Source organism: Saimiri boliviensis, chromosome 10 (assembly GCF_048565385.1).
Source record: "Saimiri boliviensis isolate mSaiBol1 chromosome 10, mSaiBol1.pri, whole genome shotgun sequence".
In the NCBI taxonomy this organism is placed as follows: Eukaryota; Metazoa; Chordata; class Mammalia; order Primates; family Cebidae; genus Saimiri; species Saimiri boliviensis.
Window position 1 is genome coordinate 69,163,331 of NC_133458.1, and position 21,317 is coordinate 69,184,647.

At 35.4% G+C, this 21,317-nt stretch overlaps 1 protein-coding gene across 6 annotated transcripts in view; it reads right to left on the minus strand.

Annotated features, from left to right (window-relative positions):
- Nucleotides 1–419: 419 nt before the first annotated feature.
- HEPACAM2 (HEPACAM family member 2) overlaps nt 420–21,317 on the minus strand; it is a 42,178-nt gene continuing 21,280 nt past the window's right edge. For 2 of the 6 annotated variants that reach the window (XR_012512120.1, XR_012512119.1), the window contains exons 4-9: nt 20,342–20,638; nt 9,329–9,454; nt 9,209–9,233; nt 9,077–9,114; nt 4,394–7,730; nt 4,141–4,227 (exon numbers count right to left, since the gene is read on the minus strand). Coding sequence is in view for 4 of the 6 variants with exons in the window: in XM_074379441.1 (XP_074235542.1) it covers nt 1,146–1,149; nt 4,118–4,227; nt 7,618–7,730; nt 9,077–9,114; nt 9,209–9,233; nt 9,329–9,454; nt 20,342–20,638 (713 nt within the window). In the remaining 2 variants the exon portion in view is untranslated. Of the gene's footprint in view, nt 1,150–4,113; nt 4,228–4,393; nt 7,731–9,076; nt 9,115–9,208; nt 9,234–9,328; nt 9,455–20,341; nt 20,639–21,317 lie in introns of those variants that run through there. The other 4 variants (XM_003921208.3, XM_074379441.1, XM_010345368.3 and 1 more) reach the window with 4 other exon arrangements.

Here is a 21,317-nt window from a genome sequence, read left to right on the forward strand (position 1 = left end):
ATTTTAAGTGTTTTATGGTGAGTCTTATGCATTTCCAAGTACCCCTATATTTTTACAAGGGGCATGAATTTCTTTTCTAACCAGATACAGTAGTTTTTTTTTTTTTTTTTTTTTTTTTTTTTTTTTTTTTACTAAATCTAGAAGAAAAGACTTTTGGTAGAACTGATGAACTTTTCCAACAGGAAAATATAAAGACTTAATTTTCTTTTCACCAGGTGCTTCTGTGAAAATACAGGAGGGGCAATGTACCTACAGTGGTTTGCTTGAAACTTTTAAAAAAGAAATTCTATTTTTAAGATTTCTTTTCTTCTATTTAAAATAGTAGACTATAAGAGAGAAGATCTTTATTTTAATAATTCCCTATAATCTAGATTTTATTGCACATTGGGAAATAAGTATGAAAAAACCAAAGTCTACAATCTGATTTTTATGGGATATTTTTACTCTATGAGACAAATAATTAAGCACAGAAAGCAAAAACAGAATAATTTATTTGAATCCATCTTTCCTTGAACAAAAATAAAAATAAGACTGTAATAGTCATTTCCTTAAGTGTTTACAAGTCTTCTCAAAAATACCACTGGTGACTGGAAAAAAAAGAGAAGGCATAGTTTTGTTTTTGTGACAACCATCCTTATTATTTTGTAGTACATATAACAAGATAGAAATTTGGACATAAAATTCAAACATAAATTTAGTGTTCTTAACACTAATGAAAATGTAACAAAACAAAGTCTGCTGAAAAATTTACCAATGTAAAATTTCCACATTTGTAGGAGACAGGTTAGTCTCTGTGTTGATGACAGTGAAAGTATAAAGTAAACTAATCGAGCTTTGTAGAGATATTTCATATAAAAGGAATGAGGAAACCCCAGTAACTGTCTTAATTCCATCAGCACGAGAAAGACTGTCTGCTGAGGAATATTTTCCCAACATGTTTTTTTGCTATACAAGACATTGTGAATATGCTGAAAAACCTGCAGTTCAATTTGCATAAGTGCCTCTATTCTGCATGTAAAGAAATATTGAGTAAGAGGGTTGGTCTTGGTTTCTTCACTGATTCTGGATAAATACTTTCCCACTGTTTTTTCCTTAAAATGTTTCTTCAGAATTTCACTCCAATGTACTGGTTAGCCCATGAAAGTTCACCTAGTAAAGAGACAACGAGCTATGTAAACAGTTCTACAGATTTTTCAGGTCTGCAGGTAAACAAACCGTAAGTTACTTTATTCCTTTCCAGGGCTACAAATTAGGTGAATGTCTTGAGCTAGCTTAAGAAAATTACATTTATCAACAAATAAATGTGAGAGTAAGCAATTATTAAACTTTATAGATAATTTCCTTTTGAAACTAAAGGTTTACTTAATTTGAATGTCCTGTTTTCAATACACTAACATTAAGTCTTGTGTTCAATATAAACCCTAGCAAGAGAATTTAACGAGGTCAATAGACAACACTGAAATATGTCCAGCCATAAGTTAAATAAATAAATAATTGGTCTGAGTACTAGAATATGAACACAGACCAATTTACCAATTGGTTAAACAGCAGCCCAATTAGGTAACCGACATATGAAGTAAAGAAAATAACACTGTTAGAACAGTCTAAGAGCCAAAGAATAAAATTGTTTGGCTATCTTTCCTACTCAGAAGTAACTGCCAAATAAAAGAGAGCAGTGAAATTAGAATTCTTTCCACAGAGCTGGCACATTCATGTTGGGAAATAGAGATGGGAGAGAGTCACCAACCACCTATAATAATGCATTATTCATGAAGTTGATCTTTGAATTTAATTGGACCTAGAGGAGAATAAAACCATAGGCAATCAGGAAAGAAAAATGCTCTCTGCATCTATAGGTGGCATTTATTCTACTGAGAAATATTTATTTTACTAAGAATCACTAATCTTTAGTTAAAAAAAGTAAACAGCAGCCCACTGAACTATGAAATCTTGAAAAGATCGAGTCTTATTTATTCTCTTGCCCTACCGCATAGTAAATGTCCTGGAAATGTTTGTGAATTAATTATAAGTAAAATCAGTACAAAATAGTTTCTGATAAAGAAACAGGAAGCATTTCACTTATTTAAACAATTTAGAATAGGTAACATAAATCTGAATTCAAATAAAATAATGCTTTAAAAAATATTGACTCCCCATTTAGATAAAGGTGGAAGACAGAGGAGGAAAATTTTAGGAAGAATATTATGGCTAAGGGAGACAATTATAGAGAAAGAGAAGAAAAGAGAATGTTAGACTTGATAAAGGAGGGATTCAAAGAATGAAGGTAAAGGAAGAGAGAGCCACTGGAAGACAAAGACGTACATAGAGAAACTAACAAACACAAAAAAAGACTGAGAAAATGGGAAAGAAGAAGTTGAGAAGAGAGAGGCTGTGGGAGTTGGAGATGTTACTCAGATTGTGCTGGTAGCATGAGCCAGGGTCTTGAGGGTGACTGCCTTTTGGAGGAGCATGTGCTAACAGCATTAATTTTGAATACTTTTTTTCATATGCTTGATAAAGAGCATTTCTGCTATGTTTTCAATTCTCAAATCTTATTTATGAAATAAACTTTTATATCTTTAAGAAAGTCAAAAGATTTTGCTAGTGCTGAAAGTCATCTAGTTTCAAAGGGTGTTTTTGGAAAATCGATTTTTTGACATGAAAAACAACCTAATCACTTTATTTTGTGTTCTGAAATTGTAGCTGTCATATTCACAATTTTGACTTAAAATTTATTTCATTCTTGAGAACCTTAAAAGATAAACTCCAAGTTGTCATTTGATTTGTTTGCATTCTAAGGCAAAAAAATTGATAGAAGAAAGGATAGAGAAATGAATTTAAACAGGATACAAATTTTAATTAGATTAAATCTTAGAAAGCAGACTTAATCTCAAAATTCTTTCAATGCCTTATATTTAACAACAAACAAATTTCCCCTACTTTTCTATTATAGACAGTAAAGAGAACTAGGTATCATTTTAGAGTGCTTTTATTCTTAAAATATTATGTAATAATATCCTATTCTTGTGTTCTACTAGATTGATAATACAATGCTTTACTTTTTTTTTTTCCAAACTATAAGTTCCTACCTCCATCAGAGTCTGTTCCTAATTTATGTGACTCTAGGTAAATTTTATCTGATGAGGTTCTCTGAAGTTATCTTGCCACTTATTTTGTCCTTAAATGACACACAGTCCCCACCCACCCCCAGGACTAGGTTTCTTCCCCGTAAGATGATTTCCCATGCATTTGTACTCCTTGCTGTTATTTTTGATATTTACCCAGAAGTGTGCATGAATTGCTTTGCTGGAACTATTTCTTTTGCCAGAGGGGAAGTTTCTGTAAGTGGTTATTGATGTTCTTTTCAAAGTCAATAAATGACAAAGAAATAATGGAAGATGATCTGTGGCAGTTATGCCTTCAGGCAGCTACAGCCCACACACACACAAAAAAGTTCATTTTATTATTTCAAGATTGCAGGCTTGGTTTCTCCATGGCAGGAAGGAGAGGGAGACTTCTTAGTGGCAGCCTTGAGCTTAACTGGATAAATAGGTTCTCAGCTTTGTCCTTAGCACAGGTTTTGTCCTCTCTGGCTAAGAGGCCAGTCCTCACTGGGGTTCCACTCACTTGGGAATAGGCTACTTTGAATAAGAGGCTGGGCATTGGATACTGACTGTGCTGTGGACCTTTTGTAGGCTTATATTTTATTGGTCCTATTTCTAGTGACAGATCATCATGGCTTTAAAACTACCATAGCTACTGGAAAATCATCAAGTAATCATTAAAATGGCTACAAAATTGGCCTGAACATTCCTTTCATACTCAGATGTGGATTCCTTGGGGAAATACTGTGAGAAAGAAATGTACACAAGAGATAGTTGATTCTAGAGTTCTGAATCTAGTCCACTAGCCCAAGTGCATGGCCCTAGAAGATATTTGTGTGTTTCCCTGTTTTGTTTCTCAAAATTATTTTCAGGTGGGGAAGTATGTTCAAATGCACACAAGCATTATATCTTGTTTTGTATTTTTCTTCTGTGCCTTTCAATCAATTCTGGGGAAAGCAGCGCCTAAATGTTTCGCCTCTCCATAGCACCATTAAACGAAGAGTTATACTTACTCTGGATGGTCTTGCTGCTGGGCAGGGATGTGCTGAATAACTTCATAAATTGTGCTGTGCAAATCTTGCCCTGATACACCATCAGAGGCTGGAACAGACCTACTTGGCATCTAGAAAATGTGACACATTAAAAAAAATTAGCTCAAGACTAGTAAATAGTTTTTCCACTATGCTGCATAGTTGAAAACAACTGGCAGTAGTGATGATTAGAGAATTTGAACTATTTTTCTTCTCTAGAAGGTTGACTTCTTCCTTGCTACACTTTTCTGCACTTACCCTATAGCAGTTTGTGCAGCAGCATAGCTATAAGGTCAGAAGAAGGATAGCTTGACAAAGCTATGACTTTTTTTCTTCATTTAAGAAGAAAGCTGGAAGTACTGTAAAGGAAATATCATAGAAAGAAAAAAATAGCAAAAGAAGATATCAGGACACCTTAGAATCAGACAGCATATATTATCATCTTTTCTATACCTCAATTATCTTTTTGACACTATTTGCCAATTATGTGCGCAAGGGCGGCTTAAGAGAAAGAACAATATACAGCCCAAATCACACATCATATTGCAAATAAGTAAAGACAGGACCAAGGAATATGGAACCCTCAAAGGAAAATGCTTTGGCTTAAATGTAGTAATGGACTGAAAAAACTAAATGCTTGGATGAATGTGGAAAGAATAGTGTATTTATGGCTGGTAAAAATCAACAGGTATTTTTATTGAAACTGGTATTTGTGTTTTATTAATTCCCATTCCTTATGCTTCATAACCTCCTTCTTCCTGTAAACACTCCTTCCCAATTATTTAGCCAAAGTCTAGTTTTCCTCCCCATCCCAAGTGCTTCCTATTTTAATCCTACTTCTGTCTACTTTCAGTCCTTTATATTTATACAGCTCCATCTCGAGGGCTCTTTGCTCTTGATAACTCTGAAGAGTTCACTGTCTCAGGCTAATTTGACCTGCTTGGAACATCTTAACTTTTTGTTTTTCTAGAAATCACTAATTTCCATTCCACTTGCTAAAGCTCTCATATGAAGCCTTAGGAGATGTGATTTGCCCTGACATTTTTGTGTCAAGGAAATTTTGGTTTAGAACAGATCCTTGAGATCAGCTCTTGATATTTTTTGGTATGAAGATATTCAGGAGCTAAGGTAAAAGCAATCTATCGATGATCACCAACGTACTCACCTAACCTAATATAGAGCTGTTAAATAATTAACTTGCTCACTTAATGCAATTGCTTTCTGTCTAACTCCTGAAAGAGGTGCTAAATGTACAATGAAATGTGCAAAGGGTAGAGAGAAAAGTAATCCAATTGTGCACATACCACACAATATGCCAAGAGATTATTTTGCTTATCTTTTTTTGTGACAGGGTCTTGCCATGTCACTCAGGTTGGTCTTGAACTCCTGGATTCAAGTGATTCTCCCATCTCAGCTTCCTGAACAGCTGGGACTACAGGTGCACGCCATGGCACCTAGCTTATTTTTATTGTTGAAAACTCAAAAAGTTAATAGTTTAATTTATTTCCCTTCTTAACTTTAGTTTTGAGGTCTTGGTTTTATGATCACCTTTCCTTTTCTTTTAAGGGCCATCGCATTTGGTTCTATCTTCCCACATATCTGCCATTCTGGCTTCTCATGCAGATCCTCCTCCTCTTGTCCCTAATCCTTCCCCTTTGGTTGTTGGTCTTGATTTCTCACTTCTGCCCCAAAGCACCTGCCATGACCAATTAAGAACCTCAGCAGATTTCCTTAGGAGCTTTCAGCTTTGAAGATGGGCGTGGCTCCAAATCAAGTTATTCTGTTTCCAACAGAAATAAGCAGGGCTTCTGTTATATAATTAATACCCCTATTTCTCTGCTTCCAGTTCTTCAGGACTATAGTATTTTGAGCCAACTGAGGTCCTTCCGGTAAAACTCCAAAACTGAGTAGTGATTAATCACATGGTAAGATTTAAAATTTCTTACATAAACCTCACTCCTTTCCATTGAATTCCTAGGAATAAAAAGTGTGCATTGTTTTAAATAAAGAAACTAAAACTACTTATTCAAAAGTTCAGTTATAAGACTTAGCTCTTCAGTTTCCTCCTCTCCAATTTGAAGCCACACCTTAGAAGTGTGCTTTTTGCCATCGTGAGAAGTTGTTTGAAATAACTGATCCATCAAATATTTGTTGTCTTTTGGTTGTGGAAATGAAGGGTGAGCTAATCCTGCCTGAGACTGAATAGGGTATTGCAAAGTCTTTGCAGGGCAATTCCCCTCTTCATCTGTGACTGTTACTGACTCACCCTTAGGGAGGATGAAATCCAATCATTCCCTCTCCATTACTCACATGACGTTTCTCAAATAAAGTCTGTGGCCAGGAAACTTACTGGATGAACCTTATACATTGATAGAATCCTCTGAACAAAAGAAGTCACCATTCTCTAATGACAAATAGTCCTTTTAACAAATGGAAATGAGAATGCCTGGAAGCAAGTAATCTGTTTTATGGTGCCCTTCCTTAAATGGACTGTTATTGCGGAATAAGGAAGCAGAGGAAAACTTGGTTCTATACAAATCTATAAAAGGGTTAATAAGCTGATTAGCTCAGAGAAACATTCTGCATGTCTGTTAAACAAAACTGATTGCTTTAAAAGATGTTTGTTTGTTTGTTTTCCGGACTGAAATGACTTCAACTGTATGAAAGCTCCCTTGACATCTCATGTACCTTCAAGGCAATAATAAAGATGTATACTTGCATATTTTGGGTCTATATGGCAACTTCCTTCTGAAGAGCATGAAGTATCTTCAAGGGTGTGATCGATTGTCTTTGCAATGTTGTCAAAAGATATGGGGGGCAATAAAGGGGAAACTGAGGAACACAGAGAGTTCAGTAAAATGATGGATTGCAGTCACCCAAGTGATGCAGAATGACTTAAATCAGGGTCTCCTGATCCTCTATTTATTCAGTTTTCTTTAATTAATTCATTAATTTATTTGAGACAGGATCTTGCTCTATTGCCCAGGCTGGTGTGTGGTAGTGTGATCACGGCTCACTGCAGCTTTGAACTCCTGCACTCAGGTGATCCTCCTGCCTCAGTCTCCCAAAAAGCTGGGACCAGAGGCATACACGACCATGCTTGGCTAATTTTTAAATATTTGTTGGGCTGGGGTCTCTGCTCAGGCTAATCTCAAACTCCTGTGCTCAAGCAATCCTTCCATCTTAGCCTCTCCCTAGGATTACAGATGTGAGCCACCAACACCTAGCCTATTTATTCAGTTCTCCTGACTTTCAACCTAGTTAGTTCTCTCTTTACTGAGATTACCAGGTAAAGACTATTTATGAATTAGCATAACTTCCTTATTTGTGTTAGCTTTACTTATAAAGGCAAAGAAAGATGCTTTAGCTCCCCAGATCTGGCAATGCCATACATTATGGAGTAAGTCAACACTGCTTAATGCAGTAATGAATAATGTAGCCACTTGACCACACTGCCCAGTGCTTAAACAAATGCTGCTTACACCTCTGGTGAAGCAGAATCGGCCACTAGGAAAACCAACCCTGGAAACACCAGAAGCGTCTGGAAAAGCAACAAATTCATATACTCCGAAGTCATCCAGAGCATCTTCATGGCCTGAAATGTAAAACAAATACTACTTAAAAATCAAATGCCTTCATTTGTTGTTGTTGTTTTTAAAAACCTTTGTAAAACTTATCTTTATTGCCTGCTTTAAATGGTATATAGGTACAAAATGAATTTAACATTTCCTAATCCCTGTGGTCACATTGCCATTAAGCAGTGTTGGCAATCACTCTTTCTGAAGCTGAGAATTGAAATTGAATTGGCACAGTTATTCTTAAAGTCAGACATGAGAATAGCCTGTTATATCTTTAAATACACACATGTGGGCAAGCGTGGCCTTTGTAACTCTCAGTTACCAGACACTCACGGTCACCAGGGCTTCATTCAGCCTGAAGGTCACAGCCACTCTTGATCCACCCATAATATCAACTGCACCCTGTTAGATCTAACAGAAACCACCAGAACTAAAAAGAATAAATAACTAACTATAGCTTCCCATACAGAAAAAGTACAATACATTATAATATCAATCCACATAAACTATCATCTATAGAATGATGGGGGTGGAGGTGATTAGAAGGAACTAGATGGTCTCTGGGGCCCTTGCCAGCTCTGATGTTCTGTCATTTATAAGTCAGGAAGGGCTAGAAAAGAGGAAGAAGGCCCACATTTATTAAACATTCAGGCTTCATATCAAGCACTCCACCTATATCATTTTATTTAATTCTCATAGCAACCTTTAGTGGGAAGTTTTTATCTATATTATAGAGAAGAGGAAGTTGTGGTCAAGAAAAATAATTTTTCTAAGGTGATATGAGGGGAAAGTGGCACATATAAAACTGAAACTTGGCTCCCTGTGACTCTGTGGTCTGAGCAAAAAGTCTATTGTTAACTCAGTACAGTCAATATTGATCATAATGAGGGTTACAATGTGGACAAAGAAGCTACCCTGGCCTCTGCCAGACCTTCCTTTCCTCTTCTCTTTGGGACGGAGCTGCCAGCATAAAACCTACCTTAGGAATTAACAAAGTAATAGAACCCTTTGGAATTTTCAAAATAATAATAATAATAGGATCAATGGATTAGCAGAACTAACTTGATTGATCTTACTGACTGTGGGCAAGTGACTTCATCTCCTTGATCATTAGTCCTCTTGCCTGTAAAATGGAGTTAAGAGTGCCTTCCAGGCTGATATTACAGACTTGTGTGACTTACATAAAACCAGTGCAAAGGATAATATTTTGTAAAGTGAAGGCATGAACCCAAAGGTAACGGACTGCTAATGTTATATTAATTTTAGCTTATATTAATTCTATTACATTAATAATATATAGTATTAACAATATTAATTAATATGCATTAAAACTGATAATAGCCCTTTCCGGCCTGGCCATTACCTGAAAATGTTTGAGCTTTCCTGTATTCTGTTTCTGGTCTGAAAAGACAAAATAGGTATTTTTATCAGGGATAATAATTGAGGAAAAAGTATGTAAGGAAAAAAACTGTTTTCATAGAAACAGATGCATTACCTGCCTTCTAGTTTCTGTTTTATAACTAAAATCAAGAAAGAAGAAAAATGGTAAGGTATTTCTTAGTACACATATGTACAGCTTCAAAAAAAAATTTTTTTTTTTGAAATTTTAACCTACCTTTGTAGGGCTGATATTTTTTCCATAGGAAGATAAGACACATGGATACAATCAAAAATAGTGATATTCCAGTTATGCTTGCTAAAGGTGACAATGATTTTCCTTTTTGTGCAAGCTTCTCCAGTCCTAAATAAAAAGATAAATATATTTTTAGTAACAAATTACTACAGTATATAACTTGACTTTTTAAATGCCTTATTTTAAAGGAGATGCTATTGAAAAAACATATAAACATGTATTATTAGAGAGAGACACATAGAGAGAGAGGGACCAATGGAAGGAATGCACTTATTTTAAAACACACACTAAACTCCCTAGGGATATCTGTGATTGGAAATGTGGCGTACTGCCCAGGTTAGAACTGATTATGTTATACTAGGTGTAGCAAATATCTCATGTCATACTTCTCAGTTATATTTGCCACCTTAACTTACATGTTTCATCTCATTGTCTCTACATCCCTAAATGCTAAGTTGCTCTCTCATTTTTCTTCGATTTTGCTTTTCTAGCATAATTTAAGTATGAGAATATTCTAGGGAGATGGTAAGTGATTAAAGGTGTGAGAGGGGAGGTGTTCATTTCAAACACACTTTATTAATTTTTGGCCAATAAAGAAATGTCTCTTACCATAAATTATGAAAAAAATTAAAAATAAAAAAGAAACATCAATTCTTAAAATAGGATGTATGTGTGATTTTTCAAAAAAAATAATTAAAGTCCCACCTTTTGACTAGAATTCACTTTGTTTTGTAAGCCATTCCCTTTATTAATATCACTATATAAAATACTGTGCTAATAACATCTGCTGAGAGCTTACAATATGTCAGGCTCTGTTCTACGGGTGCATGATACATATTAACTCACTGAATCTTTACAACAATTCTATAAAGGAGAGATTATTTTATCATCCCTTCCAATAGATGAAGAAGCTGAATTTTGCCCAAGGTCACTCGGGTTATAAGTGGTAGAGTCCAGATGTTACCCAAGACTCAACACATAATGATGCCTCCCTTTAATAGAATTTTAACACAACTTATTAACTGTGGCTATGTTAACACCAGCTTCAGGCTATAATATGTTTAGTCATATAGTTAATCGATATAATAGGAATAGTTTTAACCTCCAACAAATGAGAGTAGCAGATGTCTTCCATATTACCATGTAAATCAGATATGGATGTGGAAATAAATCATGGCAGTTGCCTGTCTGTCTAGATTAATGTGGGATTGAAAGTCATGTGATGCCACTTCCTCTCAGCAGTGGTGAATAGCCTGGAAAATCTGGATGTGGTGAAGACAATGGTGGTTACACGGCTCTGCAATAAATATCCAGCCCGTGCTTTGTCATCTTTCACCATAAAGTCTCTGCTGAGGTTTCCAATGGGGAAAACACTTAATCTTTTCTTTCTCTCAGTATGAGCCTACATTAACTCTCTTGGCTTTTCCACCCAGAATACTTTCATTTCTTAATCTTACAGGAGTCTTTTAATAATGTAGTGTAGATTATAGTTGCCAAAAATCTAGTAAACACATCATGGAAATCAGGTTATCTCTTCTAATTTCCCCATACAACACCATTCACATATTCCCCTTAAGTCCTAAAGAGTTAATCAAAGTTGTTTTTAATTATCAAAAATCTTCACCATTTGTGATGAGAAGTTTATAAATTTCTGATATGCATTCAGAGAATTGCATTCTTAAAATGTTCTATGGGATTATAATAGCTGTGTCTGACTTACTGTCTGTTAACAGATTTTAAATTAAACTCTTACAAACCTTGGCTAGAAGAAATTTTTGCAAGGCAGCTTAAAATGAATTAGAATCACAATTTATTGATCCTATATATAGACTAGAACATCACAAAGCTTACTAGATTATTTTTGTCTCATAATAAGTTGTAGAATAATTTATGTTCTTCCACTGTTAGAAGGTTGACCTTTTAGTTTGGAATCACTTAGCACTTGGGTAGTCTCTTTGTGAGATCTTAGCCTTTTCTCAGATATTATGCTCTTGTGGGATTGTTCTCTCTAAAGAGCTGTGTAACTTTAGGTGAGCCCCTTGACTCTCAGGGCTTTTATTTTCTCATTAATATAAGGAGGAGGCAAGAGTGACTTGCCTTTAAGTTCTCTTCTTGCTCTGATGACTTGGGGGAGCCAGAGAGGTTTACATTGAGTTATGTAAATAGGACACTATACGCGTGGCATGCTAGCAACTCAGTCTCCAAAATATTGCACACTCACACACATATACGTTATTTTAACACAACCTATTAACACACACGATGCACTTTTAAGTTTAATTTCCATTATTTTTTCCCCTCATTTTCTCAAGTGTAGGCAATGTAATTATAGAGCAACACTTTTCTGAGTTTTAAAACATAGTAATTTCATTATCATTAAGTCCAAAACATTTCCTAATTTTCACTGCAATTTGTTATTTGACCTATGGGTTATTTAAAAGTCTGTTGCTTAATTTTCTTAAGTTTGGGAGTTTTCTAGTGTTGTTTCTGTTATTGATTTTTAGTTTAATTTCATTCATGGTATAGGGCAATCCTTTGAAGTTTGTTGATTTTTTTAATGACTATAAAAGTAGTCATATGAAAGGGTGTATCGTGCAGTGGCTGCATGCAGTATTTATGCTATTTCAACTACTGGGTTTTCTCTATTTCTACTGAGTTTTTGTCTGTTTTATTAGCTACTGAAATAAATATGTTAAAGTCTCCCACTTTGTGAATTTTTCTGCCAATTTTTGCTATTTATTAGGTGTACTTCCTAATGCTTCCTGTCTTAAAGAAATTATCTAATTTTTATATAAGTTATCTTATACCAGTACAGTAAGTCCTCACTTAACATCATTGAATGATTCTTGGAAACTGTGACTTCGAGCAAAACAACATATAATGAAACCAATTTTACTGCTGGCTAATTGATACAAACAAGAGCTGCATCTCTACAACATATTTTTGGCCAGAAAATTATCAGAGTTCTACATAAAGATCTCAAACACTTCTAATATGAAATGCTAATATCAAATAAATGTGAGCTCTACATACATTTAATAAAGACTAATAAAAACAAGATTGTTATTTACCCCATTTTTGGTGAATCCGTGAATGATGGCAGTGGTAGTGGTAATGAGTGAAATCAAGGAATAAATGTTTGCAAAGTGAAAATTGTAAAAAGCACCTCTAGCATCATGCAGTTCAAAAACTAACATCACAAATCTGCCAGTCTTGTTGAACACTTTCATACCACATCATTTATTGTCATGCGCTTATATGATTATCCTAGACTTTATAAATTTTTATTTGACAATCATTGTATGCATTCATTCGTTCATTCGTTCCCCAACCTGCTTATTGTAGTTCAGACCTGTAGCTGGCTAGAAGCCTATCCTGGAAGCCCAGGACACAAGGCCAGAACTAGCCACGGACCAGGTACCATCCCATTGCAGGGCACAATCACACACATACTCACACCAACTCAGATGGCGACCATGTAGATAGGACAATTCACCGAATGTGTACATCTTTGGGATGCGGGAGGAAGCTGGAAAACCTGGAGAAAACTTATGTAAGTATGGGGAGAATGTGCAAACTGCACACACACAGTGGCCCCTGTGGGAATTGATATTTTTCTCTCATCAATATTATAAGGAAATGATGTTGAAATGAAATAACATTATTAGACGTCCTGCTACATAACTATACTGGCTTTCTTTTTTGTATGGTTCATTTGTACTTCTATTTAATTTCAACCTTTCAATATCTTCATACATAAGGTATGTATCCAGTTTGACATTTGTTTTTTAGTTGGAATATTTAGTGCACTAAGACCTATTATGATTAGTAATATATTTCCATTTAGATCTACAATCTTACTATTTTTTCTATATTTCCTACCTTCTTATTTATTTTTTCTCTCATTTCTTGTCTTAATTTAGATTAATCAGAATTTTATTTCTCTTTTCTTCTCTATTTCCTTGTTATATATTTTTATTTGTCTTTTAGACTTTAGGGCGTAAACAATTCTAATCAAAATTAATAGTTTTACCACTTACTGCTTCTATGATGCAACAATTAGTTTCATATTACAGTTGGGAAATCTAAGGCTCCAGGACTCAAATTTGAATTTAGCAATGTCTAACAACAGTTCTGTGCTCTTTCCACCACTCTTGCCTAATCATTATTCAAGAAACAGAAATCCTTCCCCCAAGTTAAGCCCAAATCTACTCAGTTCTATTAATTGAAGCAACAACAAATAAATCCTTTCTGTATATGATGCCATCGTAATTGTTTGATGAAACTCTCACATCTCCCTGAGAATCCTCTTCTTCAGATTCAACATTTGTAGATCATTTTGTTGTTCTGTACATGATTGTTTTCCAGCTTCTCTACCATGCTAGAGGTGTACTTTTGGAAGCCCAACAAAATTTAGTCAATTTCATTTCTAAAATATGAATTTAGAATGACCCATACTTCACTGTGGTTGTCAATAAGCTAAAGGCAAATAGAATGCTCTCTGAGACAACGACAGTGATAAAAAAGTTAAAAAAAGGAGAAAAATTGATAAGAAATAATAATAAAAAAATTGATAAAAAATACCAAATAATAGAGTGTCAAGATTTAATACACATCGTATGATTTAGGCACCACTTTTAGCAAGTGAATTCTCTATTTCTTCACTTTAGATCTAACAATAAAATCAAAAGTAGCTAAGGGAATTTTCAGATAATGCACAATTAAATATATATTAAATATGTATACATAAAATGTACTTTGGTTTTCCATTTACAAAAGAAAATTCATGACACCATTTACAGGTACAGATAAAGAAAGAGTCTCAAGAGAAACTAAAATATTTGCCATAGTCAGTAAGTCCTATAATTGACAGTAGACAGGTTTTCTTCTGACTGCAAGTTCAACTTTTTTTCTGTTACTCTGGCCAAAGATTGGTTTTTGCAATAAGCAGGTAGGCTCTTACATATAAGCTTTTCCTCTAACTTTTTCTGACATCAGACTTCATGTGCTTCAAATCTTCCATTTCTTAATAGCCAGACTGCCTTGACCAAAATTCTATAACCCCTGAAGACTCCTTAAAAGAGAATTCAATGCTAATTTATTCTATTTAAGTTTTTTGCAATGTGCTTTACTATGAGCAAAACTGCAGAAAATCACTTGAGTAATCTCGGCTGTTTTTTCCCCTCTTAAACTTGAGCATATGCTAATAATTACTATTTCCAAGCAGTTCTCATTCTAATAGTGAAGCTTCATTCTGGCCTGCATCGGTTCTTTGCCAGACACTTCTGTGATTCTGCAATTGGGCAGTAGGCTTAATATACAATGATAAGATGTGTTAGACTAGATAAGATACATCTCTTCCCTTCCCCTTCTTTTTTAACTTTGTCCCTTTTGATATGTATTTACTAAAATGACCTAATTTGCACACATTTTCTCCTACAGAGGATCCCACTCTTCCCCTTCTCCATTACTTCCTTATTTCTTTAGGCTCCTTCCTCATTGCCCTTTTGCCTCTTCCCTTGGCCTGAGTTTGCCCTACATCAGAGAGCTTTCCTGTAGTGACCAGCGTCTGTCAGCCCAAAACCTTGGCTGTGGCAAAGGCCAAAATTCTTCCCCATGGAGAATGAGGAATAGGGACAATCCTTTTCTTGGAAGAAATGATCTTTCCTGTTAGGCCTCTTCTCTAGAGCATCCTGGCTGTCTGGTCTCAACGCTGCTCTTCTGTCTCAGAACACACAAGATTTACTAGGTCCAGCATTTGAAATTTGTTCCCTTTCACACATATAAAAAGTGCCAGATATGTCAAGGATCAAATCAAGGGGCACAACTGCTGTAGTCTCAACCTTAAGCAAGTGTTTTTACAAAGATAAACTTCCAGAACCTGAACTTGAAAATAAGACAGCAAGGAAATTCTGACTGTATTGACATAGAGAGTGTATAGAGATCGCTTCTGCAGTTCTGGATACTTGCAGGAGCTTCCTTCTTTTTCCTTTCGGAGAGTTTATACTATTCTTTAGCACATAGCATGCCATTCTCCCCATTATTTAAACATGATGGACTCATGTGCCAAAGCCATAGTGCAAATACTATTTGCCTCCTCCTTAGGCAAACAAATAAAATGGAATAACATGTTAAGTGCAAATATGGGCAAGAGGTGTGGTATCCATGGCATCACAACCCTGCTGTTTGAGACTGCACTCAAAGCAGGACAGCCATATGCTCCAGTCTGTGTATCTATTTCTAGATCAAAATGAAGTCTTGAGATCTCTCTTATCCAATCTGTTCACTGGTTATGGCAGCTGAATCATGTCCCTCTGGAGACAAAGGTGCCATATTGAGGAGTGTACTATTTCCACACTCCATCATAGGCCCACCTGACACACACAGTTATTCAATGCTGGATGCTCATGGAAACATCACCTTAGGTCTCAGGTCTGAGTTTCAGATTTGTAGTTCTATCTTAATTGTCATTTCCAATGGCCCAAAGTGAAATACATTTCCTAGAGGCCTTGACTTGAGACATTTCTAGAATAGAAAAATTAGTAAATTCATTTTCCTGCCTTGAGTCTTTTTCCTGTTCTCTTCTTTAATATGGGGAACACAAATAAATGTAAAAAATGGAAGCTTTATCATACACAAATTGAAAACATTTCTGTTATGGCTAAATCTCAAACTATGCCCACATGGCCTTAGGGAATTCTATTTATACAATTGAATGCCTTCATGAAATGTGAACATTTGAATTCTGATCAGATGATTACATTTCCATAAACATTATCTATCTATCTATCTATCTATCTATCTATCTATCTATCTATTGCATGTCACAATAGCAATTTAGGCTCAGTTAAAACTTTAAAATAGGGACATCTGCATTCAAGGAAGTCCTTAATTAAGGTAATAAAGTCTTGTTTTTCAAAACACAAATGCTCATTTATTATTTTAATAGCTATTCTTTTCTTGAAATATATCATAGGCATTATTTTCAGTTACAGATATTTCCTAACTTTATATTAATATGAAATTATACATATATACAAACCAGAGTATCTCTATGTACAAAGCATTAAATTAGATAGGTGATGAGAAAGTACATGTTATATTCTTTCTCCAGTTATATCTAATATTCTATTCTCCAGTTATATCAAAGGAGACAGTTTGTGTAGTGGTTAAAAACAAGGGCTTTGGGCCAGGCACTGTAGCTCATGCCTGTAATCCCAGCTCCTTGAGAGGTCGAAGCGGGTGGATCACCTGAGGTCAGCAATTAGAGAACAGCCTAGCCAACATGGTGAAAACCCATCTCTACTAAAAATACAGAAAATTAGCCAGGCGTGGTAGTGTGCACCTGTAATCTCAGCTACTCAGGAATCTGAGGCAAGAAAATTGCTTGAACCCAGGAGGCAGAGGTTGTAGTGAGCCGAGATTGCGCCACTGTACTTCAGCCTGAGCAACAAGAGTGAAACTCCGTCTCAGAAAAAAAAGGGCTTTGAACGCAGATATTATTTAATCACTTACTAACTGTGTGAACTTGCCCATTGTCTCTGTTTTCTTTAGGATATTTCCATGGAGATATAAAAAGGTCAATTAATATCTCAGATTAGATGTGAATCATAGTGAACAGAGGTGGAAGTTACTGTTTGCTGCAGTCTTAGAAAAGCAAAATAACACAGAACTAATTGTTCTCTCCAGCCTTCCTCTCCCCACTGAAAATCCCCAATAAAACTTGATTACTTCCTGACCTTGTCATTTTCCTTCCATATCTGCGACCTTGGAGTCATCTTTGACTCCGTTATTGCTAAAACAAAAGGTTTAGCCAAATGTTTTGCCTCATTAAGAAGAGATTAATCTATTTCTTACAACTTCACTGGCTACATCAAATACCAATTTGGTTCTGGAAACATCTCAAAAGCAGGAATTTTAACTTTCTAAATGATTTCAAATTCTTCACAGATCTCAAGAGTTTATTAATCACAGTGAATAGTCAGTAGGCTCAATTGATAGTTGCAGGTGATGGTCATTTTTAACTGTAGGTTGGTGTATACCTGATCTGTATTGCAGAGGTTCACTGACTTGGAAACTTAGAAAAACAAATGTTTAACAAAACACATCAATACTAGTCATTTTCTTTGCCATTTTGTTGCTGTTTGAGTTAAAGCTCTGTGGACATTTGGGGGTTGGAAAATCGCTCTAAAAACCACAAGCAGGTCACTAATATTGACAGCTCTGAATCCCTCTGAAAAATAAGCACCTGCTCTTCTTATTTACTATAATAACAAATGCTTGGTCTTTGTACAGGTCAAACAGGTTTTTTAGATTTTGCAAAAGGCAATTATCTGACGTTAAGACTGTAGCTGTCTTTAGACCTTGGTAATAAGATCTTAATCAAATATTGGGGGCTTCTGATATTATGAGAATAACTTGGTTAAATATTAATGTAGAAAGTTTAGGCAGTGGGAAAGCCTTACTGTAGTATACTTCTATACATTACAGCCATGTTTTCACTTGCAGTGAGAATGAAAAATAAGCTGAAGATGACACCTGGATTGCTACTAAACTATTTTATGTACTTACTGTAGCTTACTGTACAATTATGTCTTGGTTTGCTACTGCGGTAAAAAGCTGGTTAGGCCCATAAAAATTAATAAAATAGAAAATAGAAAGCAAAGGATGTACCTCAGCTGTTTATGTGTGTGCCACTCATATTAGATTGTGAGAAGGAATTCTTGTTAGGAGGAATTATCTTTCTCATATGATATTCTTAGTGCTCACTCCAATATTTGGCCCATAATGCATGCTAAAAAAATGAATGAATGGATGCCTAATTTATAACAAACTAAAGCACATATGGTTTTTGGGTCTACAAGAAATATATATTATTATCTACTGCCCAAATGAAGTAATTCAGGTAAAAATTCTAGAGCTGCATTGTCTGACATGGTAACCACCAGATATGTGGCTATTTACATTCAAATTAAAATTAATAAAGATGAAATAAAATTAAAAATTCAGTTTCTCAGGTGCATAACAATGTGTTAAGTGCTCAAAAGCCAAATGAGATTAGTGGCTATCATAATAAACAGTCCATTTTCTTCATATGAAAAAACCCCACCATGACATTCCAACACACCCAGGTGATTTTTCCTCTTAAGACCTTAAGGAGTCCCTAGGAGGAACCCATTCACTTTACATTTCTTCATCAACCTGTAGGTTTATGATAGTCTTATAATTCTTCGTGGCTCTTTAAGCACTTTTTAATTCAAATTCAAAATGCTCTGGAGATAAAACATACTAAATAAACGGTTGTCACACTTGAGTGTTCTGAATATTCAGATTCCCAGGCACTATCTGAAAGATCCTGATCCAATAGTTCTGAAGTGTCTTAATGAAGCTACATTTTTAGCGACCTCCTTAGGTGATATTGATGCAGATGGTCCAGGGGCAACATACTGAAAAATTCAGCCTAAGGATTACAAGAAATTATATTGTCGCATCACTTATTCAACAAAACATATTGAGTTTCTCTGTGTTATGGGTCTTATTCTAGGTACCAGTGCTATAAAGGTGAAGAAAGAGAAGGCATCAATGGAAAAGATATTAATGAGTAGTAGCTTTTATGAATTTGTTTTTCCACCAGTCATAGGTACCTTAACCACCATGTCCTGTCCAAACCTGCTCCCAGATTTTGCCTAAGTGGCATTTGACTGTTTTTTTCTGTGTGCAAAGGAGAGTCTGAGAAGGACTTGTTAGTAGTAGTACAAAAAGTCATAGAAGAGGAAGAAGAAAAAGAAAAAGGAGAAGGAGGAGTGGGGAGGGAAAGGGAAGGGGAGAGAAAGAGAAAAGAATACAAAGAAATGAGTAAAGAACAACAAAAGAAGGAATAGGAGAGAAGAAAATGTATCTGAGAAATAGAAAGGAAGAAAATGGATACAACTTGGTGACTGAATGTGGGACCAGGCAATAGGCAAGAGGAATGAGCCCGAGAGGACATTTAGCTTTCTGTCTTACGTTGGTAGTTAGTAGGGCCATTCACTTAAACAGGCAACACAGACAGAATAGCAATTTTGGGGGTAAGAAGACGGTTCAGTTTTGATACATTGGACCTGTATGCTTCTTCTGGTACTTCCAAGCAGAGGCATCTAGAGGCAGCTGGGTGTATGGTTTTAGAGCTTTAAAGACATAGATTTGGGATATACCTGTGTTACATGAAGCCATGGGAATGAATGAAATCACACAGAAAATCATCTGGAGATTTACAATCATTCTGTAGAGAGAGAAGAGAAGGTGTAGTGGGATAAGAATTTGGTGGACATCAATATTTTAGGCAGTAATTCTTAACTTTTTGTGGGTTGATTACATTTCTGAAAATCAGATTTCTAGAGATTTCTAGAGAAAGCCAAATTTCACAGACTTACAGAATTTTGTAATTTCCAAGATGTCGAGACTCCTGTTGTGAACTTCCATAGATTTCAGGTGTTTAAATGTTGAAAGAGGAAGGGGAGCCCATGAAAGACAGTGAGAAGGAGAGTCAAATAAAAGTAGGAAACCAGATTCCCAACTTATGGAGATTTATTCTCATCTGACCTAATGCAACGGTGGAGATAAACCCTCTAAATGAGGACTTCTCTTATATTCCTGTTTGTAAAACTGGGCTTTTCAAAGTGCCTAGTTTGAAAGTTTGAAACAGGCTAGTTTCTCTTATATTCCTGTTTGTAAAACTCGGAAGGCAAGAGTGCACATTTAGAAGTAATTTACTAAATTCCTTTTTTCTTCATAGCCCTTCGCAATTGAATTGAATTTCTTCCCCATTTCGTTTTGAGTTTTCTTTCTTTGAGTCATAGATACCACGGCTTAGTTAACTTTGGAAACAGAGATTTTTAGAGTATATGAATAATCCCACAATGATTTTCCTTCCCACATAGGTATAAGATAGTAGAAGGGCAAGACCAGCATGCATTTCTGTTTTATTAGAATCTGTTCCTTGTATGTCACACATACCTACAGAAGTGATGATAACTGTAAAACGAGTTTCGTCTTGCCTGCCGGTTATGTTGTTGTAAGCACAGCACACATAGTCAGTTGTCTTCTGGGCTACTTTCTCGGATGCAACTTCTAAGCGAGGCCCATGCTTAATAATATATGTTGTATTGTCAGTCCTTCGAATCCAGGAGTAAGTGTTGGGGGGATAAGAATCAGCAGAACAATCAAATAGGATGGCCTCTCCAAGGTCAACAGTAAACACTTCTCCTACTTTTAGCCCTTTATCAGAATTCACTTGAAGTCCATAAGGTCCATCTGCACCAATATAAAAAAAGAAGTAGATGAGTAACATTAAGTAATCAAAACATAGGTTTTGAGTTTGGGAGAGCTTAGTCATATTTTACTGTTTTTGAAAGTCTTCATCTTAGAGTTGGACAAGCAGGTCCTTGCATAGACTCCTAATAAATGATAAGGACCTTAATATGTTTTATCTTGATATCCATGAAAGTGAAAATTATTTGCGATTTGATTTGAAATAGTGATTTGAACTAATATGAAATAGTGCTAAGCTTTTGAGTAATGTACTGATAAATCTGCAATCTTGTAGACAAACTCAATCTTTCTTTTTTCTGTGACTAGCTTATTTTTTATATGCTGCTTTATTTTGTTTTATTGTTATTTTTAATTGACACATGATAACTGTACATAATTATGGGGTATAGTGTGATGTTTTGATGTATCAAAACATGTGATCAAAATATCACACTGTAGCCCATAAATGTATACAGGGTGTAATGATTAAGTCAGACTAATTAGTACATTCATCACCTCAAACATTTATTATTTCTTTTGGTGGGGAATATTCAAAGTGTACTGTTGTTGCTGTTTGAAAATATTCCATAAATTGCCATAATTGCAGTCACTCTGTAGTGCTATAGGACACAAGAACTTATTCCTTGTATCTAGCTGTCCGTTAACTATTTTTGTATCTGTT